Raw genomic sequence first — 14706 nt, 5'->3', positions numbered from 1 at the left:
CTTGAGGCACTGAGGCTAAATGCAGTGCCCCACTGCCGTCCTGGCTACCCGAGGATCAAACCTGCGACCTTCCTGGTTCTGGCAATACTGTCAGAGAAACTCAGTCAGAGATTGCAGAGATCTGCTGCTATAGTCTTAAAATAATCTAGTGCAAGCTTGACGTACAGATTTCATCTCCTGTGATGATTACAAAGCAGCCTCTGATCACACATTGCAGGGTCAAATAAGTAATGAGGCAAAAAGTAATAAAATCATCTGAATAATTTTTGTATTTAACTTGAGTGATTTGGTAATTTATATACATATAATAAAAGTCTTGTGTCTAATACATCTATTGCACCCCAAAAGTGTCACACTTGTAAAGCGTATGCTGCATTTTCTCTTATTGGCTGAAAAATCATATTCATAAAACTAACAAATCATAACTGAACAGATAGTGAACCTACCAGTGAATAAGTAGTATCTGATGAAAAAAAAATCAAGTTCACTTTTTTAAACAGGCATACTTTCCTGAGCAATGGTACAGGAAACTTTCTGGTATCCGGCACGGACAGGACCGACCTGGTGCTGGTTCATCAACAATTCCAAATAACCGAACGCTATAGTAAAAGATACGGAGCTCAGAGCTCCGTATAAAGCAACAAACCCTGTTGCAACAGCTTCAAAACAATCGGCACAAGTGGCAAGCGCATCTGTAGCTTAGCAACAGCTTCAGCTACACCCTTGCACAGCAACAAATGGAGTAATAAAAGTAATAAAAGTTATCTGAACCGACTCCTGAATTTTGCCGGTGGATAGAGCGTTCCGGTTATTTAGGGGCCGGTTAATGGAAAGTTTCCTGTAATTAGCCTCTACTTAGGATGTGCCAATTTACAGCACTTCTTCCCGGGAGTACTCAGTCAACTAGAAGATCCGATTTCTGTTCAATTCTACTTTGTGGCCTTAAAGAGACAGGAACAGTTAAACACAACTCCAAAGCAATTCATTTATACCTATTATTAAGAAAGGTCCATCGAGATGTAAACGTTCTCCACTGGTAAAATAAATAGAAGTTTTTAATCTTGCACAGGAAATCAAGGTGGATCGGTGGCGGTGACCCTATTAAAGGATGGCACATTCAAAGTGAGAGCTATTACGAGGAACCCAAGAAAAAAAGAAGTTAAAGAACTGAAACGTCTTGGAGCTGAGATAGTGAAAGCTGATCTGGACAATGAGAAGAGCCTGTTTGATGCGTTGAAAGAAGTGTATGGCGTCTTCTTAGTCACAGACTACTGGGAGTATATGGACAAAGATAGAGAAGTACAGCAGGTATGAAGGAAATGATGTACAGAACAGTCTCCCTAAGCATCAATCTGGTTTAGAACTGCCCTCACAGCATGTATATATTTTTTGCCTACAGTCAAGAAAAGAGACAGCTGTGTTTAAAAAAAAAAAAAAAAAAAAAAAATCTGTTGCAGTTAAGGGAGTGAAATTCTGTTCCTGTGTGCTGATGACGCAGAGGGAGCAAAAAATCTAGGATCAGACCCAGTGCACCCCATTTGTGCTTGTTTTCAGATGGGGCTGTGCTGGAGGCTCATTGCACCATTCACTGGGGCTTGTTGGTGGGAATTGTGATGTGGTGTGCCCTTGGAGCCAGGCCAGTGCTTTTCACCCTTCGAAGGTGGAGCAAAGGAGACTCCTGCAGGCACACGGCAACCAGAAGTACCTTTAAGACTGACCTTTTCATGAGATTAGTCTGCATTTTTTTGGTTTTTGTTTTCTTGGCATCGTACCTTTGCTTGCCTCTTTGGATTAGATGTTTATTGGTTCCCTTTTATTTGATTTCACCTTTACTGCTGCACCCTACCATTCAAAACAGTTTGCTTGACATAGGTTCGATAGCAAAATACTGCGGATGTTGGAAATCCGAAATAACAACAGAAAATGCTGGAAAAACTCAGGTCAGGCAACATCCGTGGACAGAAATTTGAGTTGACGTTTCGGGTCGAACCCTTCTTCAAAACTGGAAAGAAAAGATGGATCGGAGGCAGGGCTGCGATCGGATAAAAGAAACAAAAGAAGTAAAAAAGAGACAATGAAAGGTGTTAGAAGCTAGACGAGATGGTAATAGGCTGAGATTGGGTGTAAAGTGTACTGGCAGGGCAAGGGATAGCTGCCAGGTGTGAGAGCGTAGGTTGTCCAGCAGGTTGTCCAGCAGGTGCCATTTTAAGAAGCTGCACCATACTTTTGTGCTCTTGCCCAGGAAATCCAGACCTTTGTGTTCCCACTGCATGATGCAGATTTCACTGGGAGCATGCCAGTTGCACTTGTATTAGGGGACAGCCTAGTTCTGAAGAAGGGGCCATATGCGAAGCATTAAATTGTCTATTCTCACCACAGGGGCTCCCTGACCTGCTGAGTGTTTCCAGCATTCTCTGTTTATGTTTCAGATTTCCAGCATCCGCAGTATTTTGCTTCTTGTTCAGAAAATGTGGGAATTGCCCTCAGTACTCGATAGTGCAGAATGTGCCAGTGCTGCCAGTGCACCAGGGGTAGAATTTCAGCCCCTAAATCATCACCTCATGCTTCACACATGCAAGACTTGCAACACTTCTGGTGACTTCAAAAAGACATGCTTCCACTGAAAGTGGGATTGGAAGATGTGACCGTTCATGACAAAAGGCTATTTTCCCCTTCCGCAATATTTTTGTCATATTTGCTCCCCAATTTATACCCACTGGGTCATGTACAGATGTCTGGCCATGAGGTAAATGATCTGCTCCCAGAACTCTGCAATGCACCTTCTGAGATGAACGTTTGTGAAAGGAACCAGAAGAGACTCTCCCATTTACCATTCCTGCCTAGAATTACAGAATGTTACAGCTCAGAAACAGGGTCTTCGGCCCATCATGTCTGTGCTGCTGTTTTTCTCTACATGAGCCACTTAGTCCCTTCTTACTCTCCTGCCTGCTCCCAATACCCTTTCAATGTTCCTCTTTTATAAACTACTATCTAATTACCATCTAAATGAATTTATGAACTCGGCTTCCACAACGATTTGTGGCAGAGAATTCCACATTCCAACTACCTTCAGTGTTTGGAAATGCCTGTCTCCCCCCCGCCCCCCACTGGCATGGCTGAAATCAGGAAATTATAGTGCGCGGCCACAAAAGTGCACTCTACCATTTGGTGACAGTGTTTTATAACCGGCATTGTGCCACCATGTCACCTTCACAATGCTTTTTTAAGTCAAAGGACACGTAGACTCGGTGGTCAAAGATCCTACAAGCTTATGTTTTTGTGGTCTTCTGCTTAGTACTTGGGATTTGCAGAAACCTAAACCAAGTTTTGTCAGTTGTATTTGGTTGGGGTTAGGTATCCTATAAAACACAATAGTTGAACTTTCTATTTTACAAGAAGTATAAATCTAATCCATGAAAAATGAGGCACGGAGCCAAGTTTTTAGTTATAACATTGACTTTAACTCTTCAATTATAATGGTTTGAGTCGTGCAATTAGTATGATAGGTTGGGGTCAGTTTGGGTTAAACTAAATTAAACATAAGATCCAAGACAGCTGTAAGGCAGTTTTCTCATCTCAAGAGAGTACTTTATACAACTGGAACTTATGCAGAACTGTCATATACAGTATGTGCAGATTGCCATCAGGGAAATCAGCCTTAGAGCTGTGTCAGAAATCTTTTTTGTTAATCATTTTTTTCTTGCTGGAATGGGAATGTAGGCTTTTAAAGAGATTATCTTCGACCAGTGCAACTGGATCATAAAAAATGCAATGAATGTCAATGTGGAATAGGTTATTTGTTGAAGATTTATTTTGCTCACAAACTACAGTATATTCTGTATCTCTAAAATCCTCTCGATGTCTCTGCCTGGAGATTCTGCTTTATTTCCACACTTCTAAAATTCCTCCCCATCTCACCTATCTCTTTTTAAGACTGTCCATCCCAGTAGGTCCCTCCTAAAGCCCCATTCCTCTTTCTGCTTGCACAATATTAGCAGCAAAGCCCCCTCCCTTACCACTGCCTGATGTAGCCCTCAAATTATTTAAACACGTGATGTCAAACCTGCCTGCTGCAACTTCCTCTTGGTCTTTTTCTCACAGCCAGGCAGGGAACACTATGACTGTGGCACTGCCCTGCTATCCTCACTGCCAGTAGTGGCACTGTCCAGGCGTCCTCAATGACAGTGAATGCGGCCTTCCCATTCTGGAATAACCAAACCCCCAGAGTGTTCCCTACTGATCTGAGAGGGACATTTATCACAGCAACTATCAGCAAAGATAGGAGCAGATTGGAAGTGGCTTTTGTCAGTTAGGTAGGCAAGAGATGGGGAGTGAGGCTGAGACATGACATGGCGACGAGAGGCAATCAACCAGGTTACACAATGAAAAAAGTGTCGTCTGATAATTTTTCTATATGTACTAACTAAAATATTATGGCAAAAGGATGGTGGTCTGTCACAGAGAATACTTTTCCACCAGTACCCAGCTAAATCTTCCTAGCTTGTTCAGGATTGTGGAATGTTTTATAACAATGGAGGTTACATATAATTACATAGGATATACGGAACAGAAACAGGCCATTCGGCCCAACCAGTCCATGCCAGCTATTATGCTCCACGCAAGCCTCCTCATGTCTTTCCTCATCTAACTCTGTCAGCATAACCCTCCATTCTTTTCTCCCTCATATGCTTAACGAGCCTCCCCTTAAATGAATCTATATGATTTGCCTCAACTACTCCCTGTGGTAGCAAGTTCCACATTCTCACCACCCTCTGGTTAAAGACGTTTCTTCTGAATTCCCTATTTGATTTGTTGGTGACTATCTTATACTGATGGCCTCTAGTTATGCAGTCCATTCGTACAACTAAAATGCTGTGGCTAATAAGTAGTTTTCTATTATGTTAACTAAAATGGCACTTATTAATATATTTACAATTTACTACATTTTGTTTTGTGGGAAACTTTGGTACTGTAGGAATTAACGAATTCCAACGAATAACGGAGATCGACACAAGAGAACAACTAAACAGGTCTTTACTCAACGGAGATGCCAAAAGGGCTGCCTGGGCAGCCCCGTGGTTTGCGACGTGACTTCATCGCGTTTTCCTGCGCTCTTAAAGGGGCCACGCCCCGTACATGCAAACTCTATATACAAAACACAGTAATGCCTAACACAATGGTACAGATTTAGGCTGGTGTTAGAACATCGTTAAAGAGAATTATATACAGTTAGCCAGAGTCATTCAGTGGTTCTGCCACAGTACAATTATTCTATATTAATGCCTGTTTTCAGGTACCCAAGATTTATTTGTCAATTAATTTCATTAAGGGAGAAGTGTAACCATGTTTTGCCTTTTTATGCAACACAATTACAATTATCATGTTGAAAAGCATATTTATAATGTCTTTATAAAATCTAAATAAATTGCAATTTCTATTGAGTTTTAAATCGGTGATGTGAAGAAGGCAGCTTTCACACACACATTAGCTATTTTTTGGGTGCTATTATATATAGAACAAAAACAGAAGTGTAATTGGATCCACTAATTATTTTCCCTTTACACCGACTTCGTTTAACACAAACTTTCTGAATAGTGCAAGAAAATGTTTACATTACCTCCTCGAACAACTCCATTGGTACAAATGGCTGACATAGAGATACCTGTTAAGACAGTTACCACCGTACTCGGGCAAATGACGATGACTCAAAGACCTGTAAAGAAACCCAAATGTATCTTAAGCATGTTTCTTATACCTAGTTATCTATACAGCAATTCAACCCTTTGGCTTGTACTGGTAGCTGGAACCTGAAATGCACTAAAAACTAAAAGGAATCTGAGCTGCCCTCATCCTTGAACAGAATCCCTGAAATGTACCAAAAATTGAAAGGAATCCGTGCTGCCCTCCTCCGTGAATAGAGTACATTAAAAATACCAAATACCATTACCTTACTCGGACTGGAAATTTAAGACTTTTTACCCAATGGTCATCTTGACATCATAGTTAAGACCTGGCTTGAACTCAAGTGCACATAGATAGATCAGACACAGTAACATGCTGCCAAAAGGCTATACACCTACCATAATCAGTTAGGTGTTTTGGTGACCCAAGTATAGCTAAAAGCATTACCTCCACAAACACATCCATTTGTTGATATAGCAGAGGTAGACAACCCAGTAATTGATGTTGCTATAGTAGCCAGAAGGACAATAACAACGTCAAGACCTGTCAGCAATGAATTTAAAAACACAGTTATACTGAACTGAGACATCAACTTGTGTGTTCTATTCTCTTTGAACACAGTCTTAACTGCAAAACAACCATTAAGCCTGTTGTGCATTTGCTACATCTAGACATTTCAGATGTGGAAAACCTGTAAGTTGCTCCTACAAGTAAACAAAAAATTAAAGCTGGGGTTTGAATTCCAAAAGATTTAAGGTTTTGCAACAGTTTTTATGACAGGTGAAGAATCCATATTCAGCCATCTAGACAAATATTCTACCTAAAGTTGTTGCACGCAGCCATATAAATCCGTATACTGTTTGTACAACCTTTTAAAAAATAAACGTTCAGCACCTGTATCATAGAGTTTACCTTCACCAAGGTTGCAAGTCCCTTCTCAGATGGTGATAAGTGAAATGACGGGTCAATAGAGAATATACACATCTTTTGAGAAGTTCCCTCTTCACATAAATTCATTTGTGGCAATAAACAAAACAATTATTGTTGTCAACTAAGGAGATAAAATAAAGGCCTCAAGGATCAAAGTGTTTTCTAAAAATGCTTTCCCATCTTCTTTGCTAGTTACTCCCCACCCAGACCATTATCAGGCAACCTGTCCCCAGCTGTCTGCTACTGCCACCTTGCAACTTTCCACTAAAAGATGTGTAATCATAGGATTGATTTTCCTCCCTCTCGAGAAACACTTCCCTAAATTGCTTGGAAGAGTTCAAGAACTCACCAGGTGCAAAACTGTAGAGATGAACGTGCTTTACCATGTCACAATGAAGTCCATTAGGATACCCAATACAGTGCCACCAGATCACCTTCCAGAGAGGTCATTTTATTATATTCATATTTTTGTTTGTAGCAGAAGTTGACCCTATTCCAAATCAGGAAATAGTTGGGGCAAGTGGTCCATACCTGTTGAGGTGCAACAGTGGCGTCTACTCCATCTACCCAGTAGGAAAATTGGAGAGACAACCCTGCTGGGGAAGCTAGTGGACCTTAACATCCGAAAAGCCAATGTTAATAATTTAAATGTTTCCCCATGAAACCACGGCCTTTACTGTAAGGCAATCGATTTCCTCTGGGATCAATTAAAACATTTTCCTCCTTAATACGTCTGGGATCAGGAGAGCATTGGAATTGTTAAGTCTGTGATGAGAAAGGCATGGATGAGGTTTTCAGTGGCAGGTGGGCTGAGGCAGGGGTGGAGGTGTGCAATGTTACGATGGTGGAAGTAGGCTGATTTTATAATGAAGAGCCTATGGAGTTGAAGCTCAGCTCAGGGTCGTTTTTATATATTCATTTTTTCGGGATGTGGGCATTGCGAGCAAGGCCAGCATTTATTGCCCATCCCTAATTGCCCTTGCGAAGGTGGTGGTGAGCCTTCTTCTTGAACCACTGCAGTCCGTGTGGTGAAGATATTCCCACAGTGTAATAGTAACCCATTCCATACTGAAGAAAGCACTTTCCATGGCAGCATGCTTCATGTCCACTTTCCATTGATTGCTCACAGATGAGTGTACTGGAGGTAGCCACTGTGAAATCTGCAACCTAGACTATCTTGTCCCATCTTTCTAGCTGAATGGCGTGTGAGAACTTTCATGGGATTAAATGAAGAAAACTGAAGAGGTAAAGTACTGTATGCTGATGACAGTGATGGAAAATGGAGCGTTTGGGTGAGGGCTGCAAAAGAGGAGAGAAAATAACCAAAATAGGTGACATTTTTGGCCACTGGCAGTTGCAATTTCTTGAATGAAGGTAACATCCACTTACCTGCCTTCATTCATTCTCTTTGTAGTTACTTGTCTAAATTGTATTTAATATCTGCATTTGTTATTATTATTTATTTGGTGGAAGTGAGGACTGGGGAGGGCAGGAGTGGGGAGGGAAGCAGAGGGGCAGGGAGGGGTTGAGCGGGAATGTAGTGTAAGAGAGTGGTGGGGGAATAGAACCCTATGCTGTGTGTGAGTTGGCGGTGGGGGATAGCAAGTGCCAAGTAATGGGTGGCCCTTAATGCTCTGCAGTGGGCTTCAGAAATGGTATCTGCTGACTTTTTTGGAGAGCAGGTAATTGCAGTATGTACTGGAAGTGGTCTCGATGTGTAGAGCTAGGAGTTGTAAGTACTGGAAGTGGTCTCAGTGTATAAAGTTGGGAGTTATGTACTGGAAGTGGTCTTAGTGTGTAGATTCAGGGATTAGTGTGTAGAGTTAGGTGTCAGCCGCGGCTCAGTGATAGCACTCTTGCTTCAGAAGATTATGGGTTCAAGCCCTTCTCCACGATACTTGAGCAGATAATCTAGGCTGACACTTCAGTGCAGTACTTGAGATAGCATAAAAGATCTCTTGACACCATTCAAAGAAGAGCAATGGAGTTTTCTCTGTTCTGGTCAATATTTATCCCTCAACCAGCATCATGAAAACATATTGGGCCGGATTTTCTGATCGGAGGCTTCCTGCGTGTAGATGCCTCCAATTGGGAAAAATCTACGCACTTACCTGCTGGCTCCGTAGGTCCCGAGGCTTCCGATCCTGGGCCTCTCCTGGTCCGCGCACGCAGTGGCCCAGGTATCCCGGTGGCGCAGGCGGTTCGCAAGCGTCCCTGGAATCACATGGGCCATGGGGAACCACTTTTGACAGGTCTCTACGCACAGATCTGTCAAAAGTATGAATGGGGATCACTTAAAAAACAGTTAAACATTAAATAATTTTTTTTTAAATCATATATTTAAAATTAGTTAAAATTACATTAAATTATATATTTTAAGCAAAAATTTAATTAAAAAAAAATAAACGCCTTTTTTAAAAGTATTTTTAAATTATAAATGAGTGGAAAAAAAATTTAACTTTTTTTTAAACTCTTATGCTGGTAAAAGCAGGCCTTACGCCTGCTTTTACCAGGCATAAGATTTTTAAAGGTTTTCAGCGGGCACAGGTTGTGCAGAAAGTGGAACTCTCTGCCCGCGGAGGCCCTTCTCCCGGGCAGGCGGATGATCTGTCGAGGGAATTCTTGACAGATTGTAAGTGCTGGGTTTTAGCGCATGCGCTTCGCATGCCTGAAACCGGCACTTGCGAGGCGGTCGGAATATCCGCCCATTATCTGGTCGTTTGCATTGCTGTTTGTCGAACCTTGCTGTGCAGAAATTGGCTGCCACATCACCCTATATAACAACAGTGATTACACTTCAAAAAGTAACTAATTGGCTGTGAAGTGCTTTGGGACGTCCTAAGGATGTGAAAGATACAGATTATTTCCTCCTTAATCTAATTAGATATTCTTTGATCAGGCATTTCTCGTAATGTTCCCATTTCCACGTTAAATCAAAATGCTACAGATGTACATTCAAGAAAGCTGGAATCGATGTAAGCCTTGTGGCATTTTATATTAATGTGGTTGCCAGTGGCAGCCCCAACTTTGGTGGCAATGCTGTAATATTGGAACTGAGAATGAGGCTTAGGCTATCATTTTTCAAGGATCCTTCAGAGACAGCAATTCTGCCACTGGCAAGTGTAACCAGATACTGCCAATGACACTAGCTCTCACTTTACTGGCTGCACGGGGGCTGGGGCACTTTTGCACGGCTAATCTGTATGGACATTCCTCTAACATCAGGCAAAGTTTGTAGCCAGGAAATGAAATTCATAAATGTGGCTTTTAAACGAATGCAAATGCAGGCGCAAGACTGCTACAAAATAGCCCAATGATTACTTGCCTGCCCCACTGGGAAATAATTGGCTCTACCCAGCATCTCTCCATAGCGGCACGGTTTAAGAATGGAAACTCAGCACATGGGGAACTACAGTTGCAAACGTATGTCTATCTGACACAGTGCAACTGGCCCCCTCTGTGACCATTGCTGCTTTAAAAACATAGTGTAGGAACAGAGGTTCCTATCTGAATAAAGTATTCGACTCGATGAATCAAATCAACAGGTTTTAATGAACAACGAAGTTAACAGGGAAACTACAGGAGAAACGGTATACAGGTCTATACAGCTTGCTGGGCACTCGACGACTACTGGAAGATTCTGGAAGCTGATGTCATGACGTCATCACGTTCTTCGCGCCACTGGTGGTCACGTGAGCAGCGTCATGACGTCATCACGTGGAGTGCAGGAAAACACAATACAGTACGGTTAACAGGCAGTTTAAAGGTGCAGTCCGCGGTTGCACTATACTGTAGTTAAAGGGATTATTACCAATTGTTCTGAGACCCTTGGTGGCTCCGCCACAATAGCTTGTTATAGCACTCAGTAGATCATTGAAGATGAGGAACAGAATGGGGTCAGGTACCTGTCCTTGAGAGATTCATCTGTAGGTTTTGCAACAAGACTAACATTTGTTTATTGCGAGGTGGTGTTTGTATCCTCTGAAAAAGTGACATATCCAGTTGAATATAACACCAAGCGTTAGCTTTCCATTGCTACGGCAGACACACTGAGGTATGTACAAGCAGAAAAGTAGGACATAGTTAAATGTATTTTGCAGTTGTGTTTTTTGGGGATGGACTTATGGGTAGCTGGATTGAATTTCCTTATTGTTGCCTGTTAAGATACAAGCAAAGTTGTGTTCAAGATACCCATTGAAAGTAACAATTAACATGGCAGAAATATAAAGCACTGGTCATAAACCCATGTGTGGTTCATACGAGCAAACCCACCTCCCTTCTATAAGATGTTTACCAAATTGCTCCATTTCATCTAAACATGTATCACCCAATTGCATGACTTTAATAGGAACTATTACACCTGTCGTGGAAGTTTTCCTCTATTTTACATACTTTATTCTTCAAAGCTGCCAAATGTTACTGTCTGAGCAGTTTGATGATCCCACATTTGGCCTAAATAGCACAATCAAGCCATTAGTTCTTTATGATATTTAACGTTAAATGAGCTTTGGCTGCATGATCAGGTTTGCTTATAGTATGAATGCTATAAATCACTGCCAGAGTGACACTCTCAATCTCTATCTGCCTCTCTGTATCTCTCTCACTCTCTGTAACATTTGCATATTGAATTATCATTGGCCCGCAGGCATCTGTAAGGAATACCTATTATATTCACATGTGATCACATGCTGAGTTGTCATTGGCCTGCAGGCATCTGTAAGGACTACTATTGTTTTGAAGACCCAGGCTAGGGGTCCTAATGCCAGGCTTCCCCCACTGGTACTGCTATGACAAAGATCGCAGACCTAATGCTTAATAAAAGAGTTAAACTGTAATACTCCGTTGTCCTGCAATTTATTATTTTTGCACAAAGTTTGCAAAACAAGACATGGTGTCAGAATAGGGATTGTAAATGGACATCGTTGGAGCTCCCTTGCCTTGAATGGATTGGGAATCTTTGAACTTATCTGGAGAATGGCGCAAGTTCAAGCAACACGTGGAGTTGATGTTCTCGGGTCTGCTGAAAAGCAAAGGGGAGGAAGAAAGATGCAGCTACCTACTCCTGTGGATCGGAGAAAAAGGGAGAGACATTTTTAACACATGGCCTCTCACCGCGGATGAAGCAAAGGTAATGAAAAGTTATTTTGACCGTTTTGAATCATATGTGATGCCCAAGACAAATACGATATTCGCTAGGTACAAGTTTCAGGAGAAAGTACAAGGAGCTAGTGAGTCGTTTGAACAGTTCGTGACTGAGTTAAAACTGCTGGTAAAAGACTGTGAATATGCAGATAAAGATGAGATGGTCAGAGACCGCATCGTGTTTGGAATACATTCAGCTAAAGTGAGAGAGAAACTTTTGAATGTTGGGTCCGGGCTAACGCTGGACAAAGCTATGGACATAGCTAGATCGCACGAGATAGCCCAAGCACAGTTGAAAACCATACCCGGCGCCACGAGCAGTTTGCGTGAACAGACAGTGCACGCAGTTAATAGACACACACCAAAGAACACCGTCCAGAGAGCGTGTTTCAGAACAGAAAGAACAGAGAAAGTTCTAAAAATGAGCGACACAGACATAAAACACTTCAAAAACTGTGGATATTGTGGAAACAAGGCACATGGGGAAAAGGAGCACTGCCCTGCCAAAGGAAGGCAATGTGCTAAATGTGGTAAACGGAACCACTTTGCTAAAGTTTGCAGGACTGTTTTTGGATAAGCAGTACACACAGTGAGTGACAGCCAAATGCCAGATAGAGAGCCAAATGCAGAGGAACTGTTTATTGATTCTGTGTCACAAAAAACAGATTTCAGAGACTGAGCAAGCCTTTGCAGATATTGAGATAGGAAAACAGGGCACAGAGCTTAAGTTTAAACTAGACACTGGAGCTCAGGTTAATGTAATTCCTCTGAGTGAGTATCACAGCTTGAAGGATGAGTGTGAGCTGCAGCCCACCTCACGCAGACTGACCAGCTATGGGGGTGAGCAGCTCATTGTAAAAGGCACATGCGTGATGAAATGCAAGTACAAAGAAAGCGACATGATGTTGGACTTTTACATTGTTGACACTCAAGCACCCCCAGTGCTAGGTCTAAAGGCATGTTTAGACATGGACCTTGTCAAGCTAGTGCTATCATTGACAGCACCAGTTGAGAAGCAGACAGTCATGGAGGAGTTTGCTGACGTTTTCAAAGGAATCGCACTATTCCCAGATGAATGCACTATTCACCTCGACCCAGCAGCAACCCCTGTGGTTTGCCCACCGAGAAGGATACCCCTTGCTCTATGTAGTCGCCTGAAAGAGGAGCTGCAGAGCATGGAGAATACAGAAATCGCCGTCCAGGAAACAGAACCGACAGAGTGGGTCAACGCGTTAGTAGTGGTTGAGAAACCACGTACAGGCAAGCTCAGAGTCTGTCTTGACCCCAGAGATTTGAACAAGGCTATCAAACGCCCTCACTACCCTCTACCAACGCTAGATGACATCACACCCAAGCTACTGGGAGCATGTTACTTCAGTGTAATGGACGCACGATCAGGATACTGGACTATCAAGCTCATGGAAGAGTCATCTAAGCTAACAACGTTCAACACACCATTTGGACGCTACCGATTTCTGCGTTTACCATTTGGTCTTATCTCAGCTCAGGATGAATTCCAGCGGAAGATCGACAAAACCTATGAAGGCCTCGACGGAGTAGTCGCAATCGTAGACGACATCCTCATCTATTGCAGGAATATAGAGGAATATGACAGGAACCTCCGTGCGATGCTACAAAGATCACAGGAGAAAGGTATCCGGCTCAACCCCGAGAAAAGCATAATTGGATCCACCAAGATCAGTTATTTCGGGCATCGTCTGTCAACTGATGGCATTAAGCTGGATCCAGAGAAAATCTCCGCCATCAAGAAGGTGGAGCCGCCGAAGAACTGCGCAGAGCTAGAGAGAGTACTAGGCATGGTTAACTACTTAGCCAAGTTTTCCCTGAGTCTCTCTGAAATCAACGCACCCATGCGTCAGTTGCTCAAACAATCCAATGAGTTCCTGTGGGACAAACAACATGACACAGCATTTCAGAAAATGAAAGACCTAATTACCAGAGAACCAGGACCAGTTCTTGCCTACTTCGACCCTAACAAAGAGCTCAGAATACAAGTGGACACGTCAAAGTACGGACTTGGTGCAGCATTACTGCAAGAAGGAAAGCCCATCGGCTACGCTTCCAGATCTCTCTCAGACAGTGAAATCAACTATGCTCAAATTGAGAAAGAGCTATATGCAATTCTGTTTGGATGTAAGCGTTTCCACCAGTATGTCTATGGCCAACAAGTCATTGTGGAATCCGACCACAAGCCCCTCGAGTCAATCATGAGGAAACCACTAGCCGCAGCCCCACCAAGGCTACAGAGAATGATCCTTCAGCTACAGAAGTACGACTTCACAATCATTCACCGTCCAGGCAAAGACATTCCTGTCGTAGACACACTCTCCAGAAAGTCTCTTAGCTACCAGGACAGCAGCCTCAGTGAAGGCATGGATGTGCAGGTGCACATGGTGTACAACAGCTTACCTGTGAGTGACTCAAAACTGAAGGAGATCTGAGCAGGAACAGAGAAAGATGCACAACTCACACTGCTGAGCAAAGTCATACATGAAGGATGGCCTGAGGAAAGGAGGAAATGCCCTCAGAGCATATCTGAATTCTGGAACCACAGAGACGAACTGTCACAAATCAATGGAATCGTCTTCAAAGGGGAGAAAATCATCATCCCTACCAGTCTCAGAGAAGAGATGTTGACAAAAATTCATGCTGGACATATGGGCATGGAAAAATGCAAACAAAGAGCACGTGACATTATGTTTTGGCCCGGAATGTGCAAACACATTGAGGACATTGTCGGAAAATGTTCCATTTGTCTAGAACGCCGCCCATCAAATGTCAAAGAGCCCATGATACCTCACCGTATCCCAGACAGGCCCTGGCAGGTCGCGGCAACGGATCTGTTCACATGGAACAATGAGGACTACATAGTGACTGTTGATTACTACAGCAGATTTTTTGAACTGGACTAGCTCACAGCACCACATCTGC

General features: G+C 42.7%; 1 protein-coding gene across 1 annotated transcript in view; it reads left to right on the top strand.

Annotated features, from left to right (window-relative positions):
- Positions 1 to 14706, top strand: part of LOC147120181 (nmrA-like family domain-containing protein 1) — a 125925-nt gene that overhangs the window by 79515 nt on the left and 31704 nt on the right. The window contains exon 2 of the mRNA XM_085985743.1: positions 1070 to 1308. Coding sequence (XP_085841869.1) covers positions 1070 to 1308 — 239 coding nt within the window. The remainder of the gene's footprint in view (positions 1 to 1069; positions 1309 to 14706) is intronic.

This window comes from Somniosus microcephalus, chromosome 4 (assembly GCF_052327205.1).
Source record: "Somniosus microcephalus isolate GS21.2 chromosome 4, FLI_Smic_1.0, whole genome shotgun sequence".
Taxonomy (NCBI): Eukaryota; Metazoa; Chordata; class Chondrichthyes; order Squaliformes; family Somniosidae; genus Somniosus; species Somniosus microcephalus.
Note: the sequence above shows the minus strand (reverse complement) of the source record. Positions and strands in the feature narration are given on the sequence as shown.